We start from the raw sequence: 19,310 nt of genomic DNA, 5'->3' as shown, positions 1-19,310 counted from the left end.
CTGTAAGCACTGGATGTTTTATACTGAATCACGTGAAGTTTTAGTCTCCCTTTGTGAAATACCTCTCAAGGTACAGAAGGCCTGGGAAATTAGGACCAGGAATGCAGCTGTGTAACTTAAAGCAGTCATTCAAAGGCTTGCAGTTTACTGTGGTGTCCTGGATGTCATATCAGGAGTGGTGGATCTCTGGTAAACATTTCTGCCTTGATGGTTTTTTTTAGGTAGCAACTTCAGTTTCATTTTCTGTCCCCTGTCCTAGAATAAGGCATAAATTAAGAACTGTTTTTTCTAAATAGCTGTAAAAGGCAAATAAATGATAAATTATTGGTTTTATTTTTAATTAGAGTAGGATGGCTGGACCTGCTTACGTATGAGAGCTCTGAAGTTCTCTGTCTGTTTCCTTTTCTTTAGATACAGTACCCAAAAGTTGTATTCTCACAATTACAGGGAAACCTTGACTGTCAAAGGAAAAAAAGAAATGTTTTAGTAAAAACTCTATGTAAAATTTGTGTATGTAGTAATTTGTAAAAGTTAGTTTCACTTAGGAATAGCTCCATTTAGGAAATGGAAAAATTTCCCTTTGTAGGTCCCACTGGGCTGCTCTGAAAGACTGCTAGGCACTAGGTTTTTTCATGCAATATATTGATAAATAATTGTGATGTTTTTTCATTCCATAAGTTGAGAATTAAAATAATCTTTATTGATTTAAGTCTTCAAGACATCTCTTAAGTTTTCATTCTTTTATATCAAGATTTTGTAGAGAGGAAGTAGAAATTTTCAAATTGAAAATATGTAAGAAAGTTTGGGCTTTTTTTCTAAAGGATCTTTACTGTTTAGGCACATGCATAAATTAGTAAAAAAATGTTTGGAAAAAAGATTCTGGTCTTAAATGCTCTTAAGTAGTCTTTGGTCCTAAATAGTACTGACTTTCTGTAGAAATTTCTTGGTTCCTGAATGACATTCCATTGATCTATGGGTGATTCAGGCACTTAAAGCTTGTATTTTTGCAATCATCTGTGTATGTTTTATGTGTCATAAATTATATAAATCAAAGCTGACTAAAGAAGTCAGTTTGTAGAGTTAGTTTTAAATTCTTCAAGTTTGGGGGGAGGGAGGTGGTTAACAGCGTTTTCTGCTATACTGCTGCCGTTACCATCTGTACCACTGGATCAGCTGATACTGTCTTGGAAGAAGTTGTAAAACTTTTTTTGAGAAACATTTCTGCTTGTATGCTCTTTTTCCTTTCAGAGTTTTCTGGAATGTTTTCAAACTCCTCCACTAGTGTTGCCTCCCACTTGTGTATTTTAAAATGTCTTGAACAATCATCCTACAGTACAGTGATCCTATTGTAGTGCAGAGCAACATAATCATTATCTTATGGAAGCTGTAGTTATTAAATGTTTATTAGTTTTCCTTTCTGTTGTGCAAATCAGATTCCGCTGTTGTAGCAGAGTCTCATCTGATTAGCCAGAGAGAGACACTTCTTATTCCCAGATATGAATAAAATTTGTAGTTACAGGATGAATTCTTAAGCATTCATTTGGAACCCATCAAACTGAGCATTCATTGAGCCACCAGGCTGTGTTCATTATGTGATACTTAAACCTTCAAAGGTGAAATTTTTCTGGTTAGGATCTTGAAAGCTGCTGCTGTTTAGTGTACAGGTGCCACATCATGGGCTCACATTGAGCTGTCCTTGCTATCTTTAACCAAGACCAAAGTTTAAGCAAGTTTGAAAAGCTGTATTTCCAAGGGACTCTTCACACCAGACTTCATAGTCTGTGTGAGTAACTGGCTCCTGTTTTACCTGTGTACTGAAGGCTGTTTTAAGCACTGTAAACTTCGATGTGCTCAAACATTCATCTGTGTATTCTGAAGAGTTATGTCTTTTCTTACAGCACTCAAGATTTACTGTTTGAAGTAGACATGTATAGGATTACTCTAAGGTTCATTTTTTAAAAACTTTTTGGATGTCTTCCCATTGCTGCATTATGCCCATTTTTAGGGTTTGCATTTTTAAGAATACAGTAACTTCTGTTTATTTATTACCTTAAAGTGTTCCTTTATCCTGTCCGTGCATATATAAATCCCCTTAAATCCGTGGCTTCCCCTTTCTTACTCTTACTGGAGGTATTTTTAGATACATTTCTAAACCATGTTCTTGATGCATATCATGCATGTAGAGGTTGTATTCTGTGCTTTCAATGACTTTCAGCATTTTCTTTTTCAAGAAAGAGGCCTGAATCAAAGTGAAATTTTTTATTTAGTTTGTTTCTTTTGAAACTAGCTAAGTATTAGTGTTAGAATACATGGGACACTTGAGTCATTCTCACTGTCTCTGGACGGTGCTGTAAGGATGGCTTATTTATTTGAAAGCGCTGTTTCCTTTCAGAGAGACTTAATGGCTTTTTCGCTGTCTTCCAGGTTCTCATATTAACTAATATCATGCTGGGTATTAATCTCTTTGGATCCTAATTATTTTCTATTATCCTCAACATGGAATGGAATTCAATTAAATGATCATTTTGGAACGCAGAAAGACAATTACATTTGAAGTAATTATTTTGGATCATGTCGGAGACACCACCCATCCTTAAAACAAAACAAACAAACAAAAAAACCAAATAGAAATGAACACTCTTGGAGGAAGTCTTTGACATATATGAAACTATGCTCTTCATTCAATATATTGCCCCATTTCCGTAAGTTACAAAGTTGTACGTGTTGTAGTATATGTGACACAGTTTGGTCGCAGAGTTTTACTAGTCCCAGCGTTCTTATTCCCAGAACACGTTCTGTGAGAACAGATTAGTTAAGAATGCTACATCTCCATCCTCTCCCCTTCCCCCCAAAAAACGGTCTCATCTTCCTTGGAGAAGTGAAACATAAAAAAAAAAAAAGTTTATTTTAATAAAATAAATACTTTAATACTTTAACTTATATATATTTAATGAAGACTAACATCACTGGTTCTGGGTAAGTGCACAAGTCAGGACTTGATTAGTCCTTACTTGGTAAAATGAACCTAAATAGTGTTATATAAGTGCTGGTGCATTTTTTTGAATGCTCCCAATCTCAGCTGTTCAGCTCTAGTTTTAATACAGCACTTCATCTTACGTTTGAGTATGCTTGGTTTTGCATCACGCATAGTAAAGGTTTGATTGCTTTATAATAATTTTGTACAAGTTCAGCTTCTTTATTTTTACTTCAGCAGAACCATAAGATGTGCTAATAGTCTGAAATGCACAATTCTGTATTGTGTGGCAGCATTCTGTACATTCATGGAGAATGCTGTGCTGCTCCTTGGACTACCCTGAGTTTTGTTCTCTGTCTTTTTTTCCAAACTTCTGCTACCTTTTGGGAATTACCTTTTCCTACTTCCATTGATTTGGTGTGGTCAACAAGATTCTAATTTTCTTGATGTAGGTAGTCAGTGAAAGTTTTAATTGCAGTTTAAGAACAAACTGCTACTGTTGAGGAAAAGTGAAAACTTTGCCTGTTAAGTTTTCAGCACAGCAAGAGACCTGTGGAAAAGTATCAAGCTGATCATCTTTGCCTTACTTTTTTTTCTTCTTAGTTAGTATTTCTTTATTTTTAAAATGGTTGTTAATATGCCATGATTGACAAGGAAATAAATTTTCCATGTAAATTGAAGATTAGAAATTGCAGTAACCCTGCATTTAAGATTAATACTGGGCTTTGTTATTTGTGAATTCCCTTTTTTTTTTTTAATTGAAAAAAATTGAATTCTACCTCTGACAGTAGACTGCTTTTTTGGAGAAACTTAAGAACAGAGGGGAAAAGAAAAAGTAATTATCCACTAATGTTAGGTTTTTAGTTTGATCTTTAGAACTTCTTATGGGAGGGAGTTGTTGTCAGTCAGAGATGCTCGTGAAGGGAGGATGTGTAAGAAGTTCAGTACCTGACATGGTTTCACTCCACGACTATAGAGAAAGCTCATTTGATCTAACAAAATCATGAGCTTTTGGAAAGTTGCAAGCAGGATGACTTACTTGTCCCATGGATTTTCTTTATTTGACCTTCTTAGTAATATCTACTGATTCAATAAAATGCAAATTCCTTGAAGCAAATGGAGATCTTCTTTAGTTTCACTTTTTCTAGCAGCTGCAGGTCTTTTTATGTTTTGTGTTTCATGACAGAAAAGAGTTTTGTAATGATCTAAAAGAAACGCAATTCCAAGCTATAGCATATAAATGTAGAATATCTGATTATTTTTTGCACATCAGTGCTACTACCATAAAACACTTAGATTTTATTGCCTGGGTTACAAGGTCACTTGGGAACCGCTGCATCTGTGACTAGATATACGTGTGTTTGTGTAAAGTAAGCATTGAGGTCTTCCTTTCTTAAAATAATGTCTGTTCCCTTTAATTTCTGAAACGTGAGCTGTATAAACTTGAGTCTTATGGATTGTGTAAGCTCCTGTCATTTGGAGCTTGATACTCAGGAAAATTACTGCTGCATATACTGCGTATACTTTGCTTTTCATACTTCCACAAGCCAGAGAGAAATATCTGAGAAGTTCTAAATTCTTGTGCACTTTATTATTCCTTATTTGTCAGAAAATTTGGGGGTTTTTTTCCCACTTGTCATAGTTTAACCCCAGCTGGTAACCAAGTACCACCTACACATTCACTCACTTCCCCACTCCTCCGTCCTCCAGTGGGATGGGGAAGAGAAAAATGTAGAACCTGTGGGTTGAGATAAGAACAGTTTAATAACTGAAATACCTTCCACTTTCACAGTTCATTGGGAACCTGTGCTTTGCTCTGGTTGTGGTAGCAGTCATTACTTGATCTGTCTTTACATTTAAAATTCAGTCTGGAATCTGACTTGTTTCTGCTGATAACTGGTTCATATTAGCTAGATGCCTGAATGATAACTTATGTGTCTCCAGCTTGTGGCAGGATGAAAACAAAACAGTTTATTCACCTTACTTGAAAAATAAATCTGACAGGATATTGAAGAATAAAGAATAGTTATTTGCAGAGAGCTAAGAGATCTCCTTTGCAGAATGTTTATTCAGCTTTCATTTCAGATGCCACGTGAAGTGTACTGTGATAGCTTATAGGGAAATTGAAGCTTACACGTAAAACATACTCTTCTGACAAGTCTCCACACAGTCTGGGACTGAACTCCTCCTTAATCTCAAGATATTTTTACTAAGTTGCTTAGAGTGAAAACAAGATTAATCAATAGCATGTAGTTTGGTGCTTGACACTCAGGACAATACTACCTTTATCATTTTTCTTCTGCAAGAAATCAAAGGCAAATACAGGAGTTACAAAACAGACACTTAAATGAATGTTTACAATGTCAATTAAGTGACAATAAAGACAAGAGAATGCTTACCTGTAAATCTCTCAGAACATGAGTAAATTCTCCTTTTTCTCTTAAAAATCTAAAATTGTGTTGATAATCCAAATGGAAGGTCTTCTAGGGTGGAGGGGAAAATCCCTTAAGTCACTATATGGAAATGCCTTGATAAACAACTGGATTGTACAAAGTAATTTGCTAGCCTCAAGTTCATTAGTTGTCACCCTTCTTTGCAAAGGTCTTTGTAGCAAACAGACAGGAAGAATTAAACTTAATAAAGGAAATTCTGCCATAATTGTTTTATACTAGAATGCTCTGTGTAGGGGCACATGAAGGTACATAACCTTATTTGACTATGTCAGAATGTACAAAGATCATGATGACGTTCAAGACTTCGGTAGGCTGGCTGGCATGGGTAGCTCTTTCTTGCGTTGTGGGAAGTGTGCTCAGAATTGAATTTGTAAAATTTTGTTCCCTTAGTGGCCTACAGTTTGCAGTAGCTGACTGCAGGCTAGTACCATTGCCTTTAGCCAGTGAATTTCTGATGATACGCTAGGGTCTCTGTTGGGTTCTTTACTTTTTTGTTCTAATGTCCACACCCACACAGACTTCCCCACACTGGAAGGTCTTCAGCATGCTATCTCAAAAAATTATTCATTTGTCTCTTTAATCAAGTACAAAAATGGCTTAATAAGGACTACACTGTTTATGAATTAGCAAACCCAGAGCAGGATTGGCAGCAGCCCATCAAATCAGTAGCTCGTAATATAAAGGGCTTTTTAATATTTTCATTACAGTTATGGAATTAAAATGTAATATCCTTGGATGTATATAAGCTTGTGCCAGGGGAAGGCTAGTTAAATCAGTAACATGAATATTATTGTTTATCGGTCACAGAAAACAGAAATTATTGTGTCAGTCTGAATTTACTAAAATGGAAAGATTTCCAGAAAGAACAAGACTGCATGATGAGGAAATCCATACCAGTCTTTACTTCCAATATTTGAAAAGGATTTTCAGTATTTCTTGGTTTAATGATTATAGCGTTTTATTCAAATGAGTTTTATCTTACCCTGGCAAAGCTACCTGGTTTGTAACATTTTTTTTTCTTGATTTTTATTCTACTCAGCTTCTGCAGCCTGACTGTCTTAAGGGTTTTAAACATTAAATATAAAGATTGATATGATACTCCATTTGGCATTTCCCATGTTATAATCTTTACTTTGTTTTTTGGGGTTTTTTTACATTAGCTAAATGTTCATCCTGTCCTTAAAATCTGGACAACAAAAACCTCCTATTTATAATACTGTCTTGAAATTGAATATTTTTTTAATATTCATGTTCTTTTTCATCACACCAAAATACTTGAAGTACAGAACACTAATGATACATTGTATGAATACAAAAAGTTGTTAATGAGAATGGTGCAGTTTCCAGTTTGATGCAGTTTGTTTTTTGTGTTATGTTGTAGGTCTGTCAAATGGCTTTGGAGATGAAAATAAAGAGAGAGCATTAGATGATACTCCAGGAAGAAAAGTTGAACCTCGTCGCCGCTGTGCATCAGAATCTAGTATTTCGTCTAGTAACAGTCTCTTGTGTAACTCAAGGTAAAACTATAAATCTGAAATACAAATTTGAGACTGAATATATCAGTTTTATATATTGCTTGTGACCCATATTGGAATGCATGGAGTGGATTGCATAAATTTTCTCAGTTGTGTCAGGTCTGAGACACCTTTCAGCATTGCTGGTATTCTTTTGTCAAATTCATGTTTTTGTTCAGATTCTACAATGTCTTAAAGAAAATTCAAGTATGCAGAGAACAAATTTACCATTTTGTGCATAGACAATTGAAAACACTTGAATTTGTAGTGAAATATAAAGAGAGAATAGTTGTATTTCCTATGTAGCAGAACTGTTGGAGCAGGGGAAGCATGTTTTCATTTGTCCATATCCACAGTAACACTGGAAGATAGAGCAGCTTCTGTCATTTGTGCATGTCTCTCAACCTGTAGAGCAGTTGAGGTGCAGTTGCATCCTGTTTGTCCTTTGCTGATAACCAGGCAATTCTGTGCATGAAAATAATCAGCACTTTGGCTTTTACATTGTTATTTGTATTTGTTACATAACATAGAACTTGCTGCTCTGATTTTATTCTGTACTGATGAAATTTAAATTCTTCCTCAGAGTTTCAGTTCATAATGAACAATGCTAATTATCAAGTAATGGGTTTGATATTAATACTTTTGTAGTTTCAGCCTACCAAAGTGTGGTAAAGGTAAACCTGCCTTGATACGGAGACACACACTGGAAGACCGAAGTGAATTGATATCATGCATTGAAAATGGAAACTATGCCAAAGCAGCAAGAATTGCAGCTGGTAACTATAAATAATTGTATTCTTAATAGTGTTGTATAACTGTGATTTGGTCCATTTATTTGACAGATTTTAGCATTCTTATTTTCACTACTTAAATACATTAGGCTTTCTGAAAGTGGTGTTAATACCACTTCAGAAACTGTGTATACACCTGAGAAGTCTGGCTGCCTGCATCCTGTCAGATTGTGTATGACCTTCTACTCAGCATTAAAATACCATTTTCTTTGCAGCTGAGAATAGTGTAGGTTTTTTTCTTGTTAGCTGCCCTGAAGAAGAGAACTTACACTGATTTTATGTAGCAGATACAGTTCTACATATATATTTTTCAAAATAGTCTGTGAGCGAAGGATGCATTGATCTATACCCTCATGGTCTTTTCTAATTAGCATATGAATACTTTACAAACTGTTACTAACAGAGCAGAGATATAGCAACTTATTGCAGAGAACAGTTGAACAATTTTTTTTTATATGATGGCTTTAAACTCTTTTTTTCTTGCTCTTGCAAAGTCTTAAATCACTTTCCCCCAGTTCTTTTTTGTAATGTTGAGATAGAACATGTATCTGCATGCCACCTTTAATTATAAATAAGCAATGCCCATTTTAAATGAGAGCAAACTGAGAAGCATTGAGGAGTAAATTATGTTTTGGCAAGTAAAGAGCTATTTCTGTCAAGTATTGCCTTACTGCTAAGAGAAAGTGCAACTGCAACCTCTGAACTATATTTCCCCATACAAGAAGTGCCACCTCATCTTTACAGCATTTGAGCTTTGATAACCTTCTCCCCTTTGATGACCATCCACCTCCAGTTCCATCGTAAGGGTACAACTCACTGGCTTCTGCCCAGTCTCTTGATTGTATCCAGTTATGGTTTTGGTCAACTCAAAGGCTTAAAGCTCTCTCAGGCTTCAATCCAGTGGTGGGCAACAGAGAAGAAAATGGAGGATTCTCGTAGAAGTGTGCAGTAACACAAAATCAATTGTCTGTTATGCTGCTTCATGAGAAGAAACAAACCGCTAGTGCAGCTACTTCCTGGAACTCTGTTGATCTTTTTGAACTTTGCTGTAGGAAAGGGCAGGACAGAGAGACCAAGAGGGCTTGTTAAAAATAAATAGAAATTAAAATGCGGGTTCGAACTTAGGCATGACAACAGGTAGGTGTACCAGACAAGCCTTGTCAGTTATCAGGTGCTGATTTCTCTATGGATATCCAGTATTTCAGAAACAAACCATGAAACTTGCATCTTCAAAATCGTCACCTCTGACAGGATTGTCATCATAGTTTTAAAAGAACCTGGTTATTTGGAGTACCATAATTTTATGTTTTCTTCTGAGCTTTTTCAAAGGGAAAGGACTATTAGAATTTGACAAATGCTTCCTAAGAGCTAGGATGATTTAAGATATACTGTTTCAGGAAGTGTCTAAACCATTGTTCTTTATCTGTAGGCTTGCATTAAAGTACTAGTATCATGTAAAGAGCTGTTATGAACACTGCCTGCTTTTTATTGGTATGTGTGTGAAAAGTAGTATTGGAATTTGGATTCTAATGATCATGAGCTATTTGAGGCAAGAACTGCTGAAGGTTTATCTAAAGTTTCATCCTGGAACATTTTAATTTTATATTTATTTGTTCTTAGAAGTTGGGCATAGCAGTATGTGGATTTCAACTGATGCTGCAACATCTGTTCTTGAGCCTCTAAAAGTAGTATGGGCCAAATGCAGTGGATATCCCTCTTACCCAGCTCTGGTAAGTACGCAGCTTCCCGTAAGTACACTATTGATACTGTTTCTGGTCTGAAAACACAGTGCGTGAATTTAAGGTAATTGATAATTTCCCGTTCAGGTTGACTGAACGTGGCGTATTCTGCCATTCTGCCTGATTTACCATGCTTTGAGTTTGTAAAGTTACTGCAATACCAGATTTTAAGTAATAATCTCTGTTACACTGCCCATCCTTGGGGATGTGCAATACTTGTGTGTCGTGGTTTAACCCCAGCTGGCAGCTCAGCCCCACGCTGAACAATGAGTTCCCCCCACTCCTTCACTTCCCTGGTGGGAGGGGGAACAGAGTTGGAAGAGTGAAAGTGAGAAAGCTCATGGGTTGAGGTAAAGACACTTTAATAGGTAAAGCAAAAGCCATACACCCAAGCAAAGCAAAACAAGAAATACATTCACCACTTCCCATGGGCAGGCAAGTGTTCAGCCATCTCCAGGAAAACAGAGGCCCATCACATGTAAGGGTTACTTGGGAAGACAAACTCCATCACTCTTGAATGTTCCTTTCTTCCTTTTTCTTTCCCCCTCTTTATATACTGAGCATGATGCCGTATGGAATGGAATATCCTTTGGGTCAGTTGGTCTCAGCTGTCCTGGCTGTGTCCCATCTCAACTCCTTGAGCACCCTCAGCCTCCTCACAGGTGGAGTGGTGTGAGAAGCAGAAGAGGCCTTAGCTCTATGTAAGCACTGCTCAGCAATAACAAAACCATCTCTGTATTATCAACCCCGTGTTCAGCACAAATCCAAAAGATAGCCCCGTGCTGCCTCCTGTGAGGAAAATTACCTCTATCCCAGTTTAAACCAGTGCACCTCTCTCCGTAGTCTTTTTTCTGCATTATATATTATTAAAGGATCAATTGAATAAGCATTTGACAGACATCTTGTCAGTGCTGGAATTAATAAGATATTTTCTGCTGCAAAATGAGTAGAAAAATACTCTTGATTCTGCAGTTCAATAAAGAAATAAAACACTTGGTAGAGTTGGAATAAAATGACTGACTGAAGCCAGTTGTGAATGATGTACTGGAAAGGTAAAGTTGTGCTCAAGTTATTACAGGAGAAATAGACACAGCTCTAGTTACACTAAAGCTTGCAGAGAAAATTTTAAGTGCTTGGCTTCAGGCATTTTGGGTTATAGAAATAGTTCATACACTTTGACTTGATTTATATAGTAGGCTGGAGAGTCATGACTGTTGTAGTATGTGTGTGCTGAGGACATCAGGAAATTGTACAGTCAGGTCTGGGGGTGACATTCAGAGCATTTTGAGTTGAAGTGCCCTCAGTGGGTGACTCAAACACTCTTGGGTCAGGTGCTAAAAATGTGATGATTTGATTGTCTCTTGAATGGTGTTAGCACTAAATTTAAGCTGATTAAGACCACAGAGCTCCTTTTCTGCTTACTCCTTTTTGTAGGCACTGGTGTTTCTGAGAGTGGGATGAGTTCACTGAGGAATTAAACCTCAGTCAAGAGAAGAAAGTTCTGATTTCTGTGAGCTCCCCACAGTGTTAGCTTTCTCTTCATTTAGTTCCTATAATCAGTTTATTTTGGGTTACGATTTGTGTCTGTGTGGGGTTTGTAGAGTAGGAGATGGGTGGAATAGGCATGGAGTAACATGACCCTTTGTGGTGGAAACTGAGCACTTCATATTGCTATGATCTACCTACAGAGGAGTTTTTCCATCAGCATGATTAGTTTAATGTTAGCAGAATATTCCCCTCTCCCTCAACCTTTGTTTAGAAAGAATTTGACTACAATTGTATGTTTTGCTGAAGACTCGAGTCATTAAATTGGAAATGGAATGTGGTATCTCACTTTCTTGTTATTTTTTTTTAATTTAATTTTTACTCCAGGATTTGAGTATGGAGCTTGTATTTTGCAGAAATACTTATACCTAAGGATAGGTTGTTTCTTTAAGGTATATGAAATTCAAACCCCCAAATTTGAGGCCAGTTATGTGTTTTAGAAATCCTGATTCAGCTTCCTCATTCTGAAACCTGCTTGTCAGTCTCAAAGTTGTATTATGTGAAATTCAGATGGAACTTCAAGAAGACCTGATATGGGTAGTGTTCTCAGTTAAATCTACCATTAATACCTCCAATATGCCTATTCAGCTTATGCCAAAAAATTGTGTGTAACACAAAGTCAGTGCACTGGTTGTTTAGTTTATGATTCTTTTCTCATTAGCTTTATTTGTATTATCTTCTTAAAATAGATTATGTACTTGTAAAGATTATCAACTGTCCTTTCTTCTCTCTTATAGATTATTGACCCTAAGATGCCTCGTGTTGCTGGCCATCACAACGGTGTTACTATACCGGTGCCACCTCTGGATGTACTGAAAATTGGAGAACAAATGCAGACCAAATCAGATGAAAAACTATTCTTAGTACTATTTTTTGACAATAAAAGAAGTTGGTATGTTATTGAAATGCATTGTTTGATGCAGTGACTTAAAGTTTTAAGAACTTGTACCTTTAGTCTAGAAGAAAATTGAAACATTGTCTTTCCATGGAAATCATTCCTATGGAAGTATAAACTAATGTTAAAGTTTCATATTTGAGTCTATTTTTGGACCAAGGCATATCATCACTATAAGATATATATTTATGGTCAGTTTGGAAGAAAATAATATAAGTCAGGAAATATGTTTTTTATTTACAAGCTAGTTTTGTTTATTGACCTGATAAATTGCTTCTTTGGCTAAACAGATTTTTTTAAGGTAATAGTCTAACATTTATCTATATCTTTCTACATCACTGCTTTCCGAATTACAAGACTTTTTCCACCCAATTTGCTCAAGTATATTTTCTTTGGATTTTTAACCTCTGCTTAGTTAAATGCTTTATTAAGCACTTTCATTTGAAGTTCTTAGCCCTTTCTAAATTTTTTCAGTAAACCTTCCCTTTTTCCATTTATTTCAGTATCAGCAGTATGCTGTGTGGAGCCTGAAGGGGGGGTAATTCATACAATAAAACATTCTCTTTGCCTTCTGGGTGGTCTTTGGTTTTGGTGGGTTGTTTTTGCTTGGAGCAGGAGTAGGGGGAAGGCAAATAGGTTTTTTGGTGTATTTTAATTTGTTAGGGTTGTTTGGGATTTTTTGGGGTTTTTTTTTGCTAGACATGGAAGCTTCTCATCTTCCTTTCATCAAACTATATTTCTTTTCTGTGTCCTTCATAATCCATCTCCTCTCCAGGTTTCCATACAGTCAAGCTAGCTGTAAATCTTTTTGTATCTCAGAGTTTCTCTTGAATATCCTTACTTTCAGATACCACTTTCATCTTTCACTGATTATATGTAATGTCTAGTGATGCTGCCATTCTCCTAACTCTCTCTGTGCCAGTACGCCTAAATAACTTCTTGCCTAAAATTTGTAACTGATGTTTGCGCTTCTGTCCTCTTAGATCCTTTGGCATAATCTCTCTGTTCTTCAAATATTTTCTCAACTAATTGGTACTTCTTCACAATCATAATTGTTCAGTTGCACAAGATTCCATGAGATCTTGCATTCTTCTGCCTTTTTTTAATAGAGAACATCTGCATTTAAATATACTCATTGTTCTTTTTTCTTTTTTTTCCTCTTCATGGTGCCACAATCATAATGCATGTTCTTCCTAGCCACTTTCTTAATAATTGCTGTCATTGCTTCTTGACCTGGGGAGTCCTCTGTGGCTTAAACCTTTCTGATTCATCACCATATGCAGGTCATCCTAAATCTTGCAGATATTGCACAAAGTTGTCTCTAATGGATACTCTGCATAGATGGACAGAAAAAGGCTCAATTTGTTTCCCAATCCCTTTCCTCTCGTCCCCTCCACCCTCACCCCACCAACATTTCTGGTAATGGTTCTTTTAGGCTGATTATTTTGGCACTCATAACTCTAATTATGTTGTGTCTCTTTTAGTCTTGAATCCCTGCCTGTGATTTTCGTTCATTTGCAGGGTGTATGTCACCTTCAGTCTATGATGCAAGTGTCTATAACCTATGGATTTTCAAATAGTCATATTTGTTTTTTCTTCTTCACTGCTTGTGTCTGGAGAACTTGGCAAGCTTTCTGTTAAAAATACCTTCTTAAAACTTCCCCTGATCTGTATTAAAACTGATAATGCTGATAATAAGACTGCTGCTTTTGATGCTGTTATCAGACTGTTCTGTGTCCTTGTTCTGACTCTTCACATATTGTTTCAGTGTCTGTGCTCAGTACAATAGGGCTATAGTTTAGAGTGCTTTAAGAAAAAGAAATATTTCAATAGCCAATTTTACTCTTTAAAAGAAAATTTTAGAATAAAGTGGTATATATAGGACTTGACTGATTTCCAGTTGGTTTGGCTCCACATGGTCTTCCAAAGTGATGATTTTAAACAGAAAGAGGGCTTTGCCATTTGTAGGACTGAGGTTGCAGACTACAGTGACATACTTTAATAGATATTCATTAACTTATCTAATTTTTATTTTCTTTAGTGTCTGTATCTTAAGAAAATAGGATTACGATAAACATTTATGACATTTAACTTGTATTTTTTTAAGTAAATATTTAGAGTGGCTTAACTAGAAGAACAACAGGATGCAGAGCTTCTTCCATTATCATTCCTCTGTGCCAAAAGTTTGAAGTTATTTATGGAGCTTAAAGCAGAAATATGGAGTTAGTGGGATTTCATATTGCAGGGTAAAAGCGTGCTAAGCATGCTTCCCCATAAAGACCAAATTGAAATGTCTTAATTGTAAAGCAAAAATTCATCATCTGAAAATTCCTTGTAATAATGAAGATGAAAGAATGAGGAGAAACAGTACTGTGTCAGGTGAATCTTGAGCTGTGTCCATTGTTAGTTGCTGCTGCCTATTCTTAACCTGCATCAGTATTTCAGGCTAATTTTTTTCAGCTGATACTTAATCATTAAATGCATACCATTGAATTGGAATATATTCTCTGTGGAGGAGACTTTCTTAAAATTTCATGTTCTTTAAATATTTAATGCAAGTAAGCACTATCTTAAAAGGTATTTTATCATTTTGTTTAAGACAGTAAAGCTGATCTTCTGTGTGAGCAACATGTAGCTCTGACATTTCTGGACAAACTTCTTGATTTTATTCTGTATGTAACATTTATTTTACCCTTTCTTACAGGCAGTGGCTTCCCAAATCCAAAATGGTTCCCCTTGGGATAGATGAGACCATAGACAAGTTAAAAATGATGGAAGGACGTAACTCAAGCATACGAAAAGCAGTAAGAATTGCTTTTGATCGTGCTATGAATCACCTGAGTAGAGTCCATGGAGAACCAGTCAGTGACTTCAGTGATATTGACTAGCAGAGATTCTAGCAAGGCATGAAAAATACCACACAGACTTGAACTCTACTAATGAACCTCTTTGTCTAAAAGAATGTATTGAAGATACAACCCCTTAATTGTTGATTCAGTGGCTGAGTTCTGCAAACTTGAAATAGCTGAGCAATTCTTCTAAATCACCATTGCCATATTGATTAATTATTTTATTGTGTTGTAGATTGGAGGATTTTCCACTAAACCTGTTAAAATGTCTTGTTCATAGTGTTCATAATTGTACATAAATGTATATTCAACACTTAACTTATTCTGATTTTAGAAGTAGCTCTTTTAATTCCTTTTATAATTTTGCTGGGGAGGGAGTTGGTTTCTGTTTCCATGCTTTTTACTTTTTTTCTTCTTTCTTTCTGAGGTTAAGTTGCCTAAGCACCATCTTCCAGCTTAAGGTGTTTAGTGGATCTTAAAACCTAATATCAAAATGGCATCAAATATATGTTTGCCTAAATCATATACAGTATGGTGCTGCTTGTATCATTTCTTCCTTGGTCTGTAGCTTCTGAAAAAGACTTCTGAATGTTTGTGTAAATTGTTGCTCTTTGCACAAAGTACCACATATTTAAGATTGATGTAAATTTACAATTACAAATATGTATTTTAAGAAAGGAAGTTGCATTATTTTGGAGGGTACTTTGTGAGAAAGACATCAATAAAAATTATACTATGTACATCACTTGCAAATCACCAAAAACACTCCATTGTTGCCCAAAATAACTTAAGATTGTTTTTGTTTTAAACAAACCTGGCTTAAAGCCTGCAAGCACATTATTTCTTTCAAAACCCTATCCCATTTATCTCCCATTCATTTAATTTTGTTGATATGTGTGCCTCCCTGTGTTTATTTATTGTAGAAAATGTATTAATTTGCTTTATAATGAAAAATAAAATTGACAAATATATTGATATGCATTTTTATACAGGCACATGAGAAGACAACTTGCTTTGGGAGAAAAATGTATTGGAAATTGTAAAAATTAACTTGATGGTTTGTGTGTAATTTGGTTTTTTGGTAACTTGTAATCCTTTTGTTTCCAATGAGGGGATTTATGTAACTTTTAATTTAGAACACTTTGGTAGCAATAGAAACTTTGGATACATTTTTGTATGGTACATGTGATGTATATAGAATTAGTACTTTATTTTTATTTTTAAGAAGTAAAGCATTATGTTTGGGCAGGGGGAAGAAGGAGGGTGGGTTTCCAGAACTGCATTTTTATATTAAAAAGAAAAAAAAATAAAGTCAAGATATTGATTGTTGTAGCTACTTTATTCCTACCTTCACTGAGATACTGAATTTGTAACAATGAAAATGGCAAGGTATGTTTGCAATGTGATTTATAATGGCTCCATTATTTATAAATGCACTGTGTTTGAACTCTTTTGCAGTGATATCGTAAATACTGTACCAAGTTATATGATATGAAACACCAAATAATGCATATGAATGCACGAAGTATTTATGCCCAGCTTTTTTATAAAGGATTAGCAAATACAGCAAAACCAATACTTTTTAAATCTTTTTTTTAAAACTTCATTGAATAGCATACTTCATTGTTAAACCTGCTTGAATCTTTATTTTAAAGGGACAATTACTTTTTAAATAGTTTTTAATGTTTTTATTCTCTATTGTTTGTAATACCCCCGTAGAAGCTTGAAATAAAATTTCTTTCTCAACTGTAAATTTTGTCCTGAATTTAGCCCCTGAGATTTTGCTGTAGTGCCCATTTTCTTACTCCATGACTGAGCTGTTACAGATGCATTAGGTCAAGAAGCTGATAGTTCTGTTGTGGCAGTATCATCCATACTGAGCTCTTTGCATGGTAGATGTTGCAGTTAACTGAGACCAGTTGCCTATGGTGGACTCTGGTAATTAGAGATGAGTTGGATGAATTTCATAAATGATCAAGCAAATAGTTTTCTCAATCTTGACAGGAAGCACGGCTTTAGGGAGAACAGTGATGGCAGGTATCATAGAAGGACCATCATTGAGCTGCACTGCTCTGGTAGCCACAACAGCCACGTCAGGTAGAAAAATAAAATGAAGATTTGGTTGTTTGCCTTAAATGGAACTTCTGTGTAATGAATTAAAGGACCTACCATACAACCATGCTTTTTAAAGGGGTAGGAGCTTAATTTGGGCCATACTGAGGCAGTAGATTTTTTTGTCATCTGTTAAGACTGCCTGTTAAGGGTCTTCAAACAAAATGCCCTGCACCAGATTTTATTTCAGGCTGGTTCCACATAATATACTCAAATTTTAGTGTGTGTAAAACTGGATAATGATTCACAGCCTCATTTTGGCACACAGAAATGGGTTTTTTCTGTCTTAGACCTTGGAAAGCTGAAATTACATTACAACAGAAATTGAAAGATGATCATTTAGTACTTGTATAATAAGTGTTGAAATCTGTAAAATACAAAGGCCCAGTACAAAAGTAGTATACATACAGTTGCAAAATGATTCATTCAAAGGCTTCCTACATTCTCAGTTGCTTCTGATACTGCTAACATTGAGGAGGGGGGGGGAAGCTCCTGTTTTGTATAAACAGCATTAATTTAATTATTTTGGAACAATTTTTTTTAATCACATCTTAAGTTAAAGATTTAGTTTGAATTTTGCCCAGATTTTCAATTTTCATTTTACGTCTCTTCAGAGACAGATCCGTCAGGTCTTGGAGAAGGAAAATGTGCTGCCTTTGTCTTACAGGCATCTGTATGCATTTAGGAGAATTTTCAGCTAGAAAACTTTACTGATAAAAAGAAACCTCTTAAGCATCCTAACAAACATCTTTTGATGAAATTGGCATTAAAGGTGAGTTTATTTTTTGTTTGTATCTGATGGAAGCTGTTCCAGGAGCTCTTTGCAGATACTGTCTGAGAGAAGGTTGCAGTAGTGGCTGTGGCTGTTCTCATACTCTCTTGTGACGCTGAGTATCATCCAGTGGCTCTTGAGATTGGGTTAAAATAATTCAAAGTAGTCTAAAATAACTTCTCAGACTTGTCTGTCTTCGGTGTGACTTGTTTGTTTTTAAGGGATTTCATACCTATTTAGGAAAAGTCTGAGCTCTAGAGCTGCTTTTTTTCCAAATTCTAGGACCTAATCAGATACAGTGGTGAGATGAATATGTGCATGTCAGAATGTGCATTTTAGACCAGGTTCTTCTATGACATTATTAATAACTGTAACATACAGTGGAAATCAGTATTATCAGTATTCTAGTGGAGAGGAAAAAAAGAATACCACATTCTATCTTCCCAGTTTCTTGGGGAACATTGCAGTAGTAGATACAGGGTGTAAGTTTGCACATTCACTACTGTGTTCTGATATGATCATTTCCTGTTAATAGAACTGTGAGCATCAGCAGTTGAAACTATGTGTAAATGTCCTTTCTTGTATCAAAATGTGAGAAAGTATGTTATAAATATTTAGGGGGAAAATGTGGATAGAGAATAATGTTTTTTAAAAAAACTTTTTTACCAAGCTCAGTGATTTTTTGGGGGAATGTTTGTTGTGATTTTATATCTTTTACACTAGAGGGAGCAATGCACACAGACCATCAACACTCACAAAATAAATATTCAGTTTTTCCTTTTCAAAATGCTGCTATTGAAGCTTACTGCTTGTAAACAGTCTTTTTTGCTTCTAGTATTTGTAGTTCATCAAGAGTAGCTTTCTTCTTGCTGCAAGTGGACTGGTTTGGAAATGCTTATTTTTACTGCAGAACAAGTACAAAGGACAGCTCTGGATTTTCTGGCTCTCGTGTCTAATTGGAACTGACACGAGTAACTTTTTACACTTCAATATGTTGGTTTTCTTTGCACAGGTGCACTGCTATGGGCGCATTCTGTAGTGTTAGAAAACAACTCAGAGCTGCTTGCTCCTGGTGGAACACTGCAAGTCAAACACAGAAATTAACGAAAACACTCCAGTTTAGAGGTGAAGGTTCAACATGAGACAATTGCTCGGCAGCCTGAGGAGGACAGGGTTGTCTGAGGGATATGTGCAAGGGAATTAAATAAATTTATCTCAGACTTGTGATTATGTGGATAAAGGGAATTTTCTATGTAAGAAAAGCACTTCCTCACCCCCTGTGTATCTGTAACACAAATATAGAAGGGAAATGTAAATGGAGGAAGGATTTACTGCTTAACACCTTTTGGTTAGCTTGTTTCCATTTTTGTATAACATTAAGTTGTTACGACTTACCTATTCTATCAGTTCTTCTTGAAAGATTGATTTCCTCTAAAACTTCTAATGTAGGAAAAGTAAATTCAAGCTAATGAAAGTTTAAAAAATATTATTCTGTAATAGCATGAAATTGATAAACTTTTTGAACTTTTGGGAGTGGATATTTGGGATGGGAAGGGGCTGTTAATTGAAATTTTTACCTTCTACTTATTCATCTTGCTTTTATTGTCTGTGCGTAGAAACTTTTGTCAAATCTCTTCCAGTCAGGAAGGAAAATACAAGATCTCAG

The 19,310-nt window shown here is 35.7% G+C and overlaps 1 protein-coding gene across 5 annotated transcripts in view; it reads left to right on the top strand.

The window, feature by feature from the left end:
- Nucleotides 1-16,513, top strand: part of BRD1 (bromodomain containing 1) — a 57,696-nt gene extending 41,183 nt beyond the window's left edge. For 4 of the 5 annotated variants that reach the window (XM_027889559.1, XM_027889560.1, XM_027889562.1 and 1 more), the window contains 5 exons: nt 6,809-6,944; nt 7,590-7,717; nt 9,353-9,462; nt 11,754-11,908; nt 14,616-16,513. In XM_027889559.1, coding sequence (XP_027745360.1) covers nt 6,809-6,944; nt 7,590-7,717; nt 9,353-9,462; nt 11,754-11,908; nt 14,616-14,799 — 713 coding nt within the window. In that variant the 3' untranslated portion in view covers nt 14,800-16,513. Of the gene's footprint in view, nt 1-2,424; nt 2,665-6,808; nt 6,945-7,589; nt 7,718-9,352; nt 9,463-11,753; nt 11,909-14,615 lie in introns of those variants that run through there. The other variant, XM_027889563.1, reaches the window with a different exon arrangement.
- Nucleotides 16,514-19,310: the final 2,797 nt, after the last annotated feature.

Source organism: Empidonax traillii, unplaced genomic scaffold (genome assembly GCF_003031625.1).
Source record: "Empidonax traillii isolate 1590-97213 ecotype Southwest subspecies unplaced genomic scaffold, ASM303162v1 scaffold266:size720578, whole genome shotgun sequence".
In the NCBI taxonomy this organism is placed as follows: Eukaryota; Metazoa; Chordata; class Aves; order Passeriformes; family Tyrannidae; genus Empidonax; species Empidonax traillii.
This window is presented reverse-complemented; position numbering and strand designations above follow the sequence as displayed.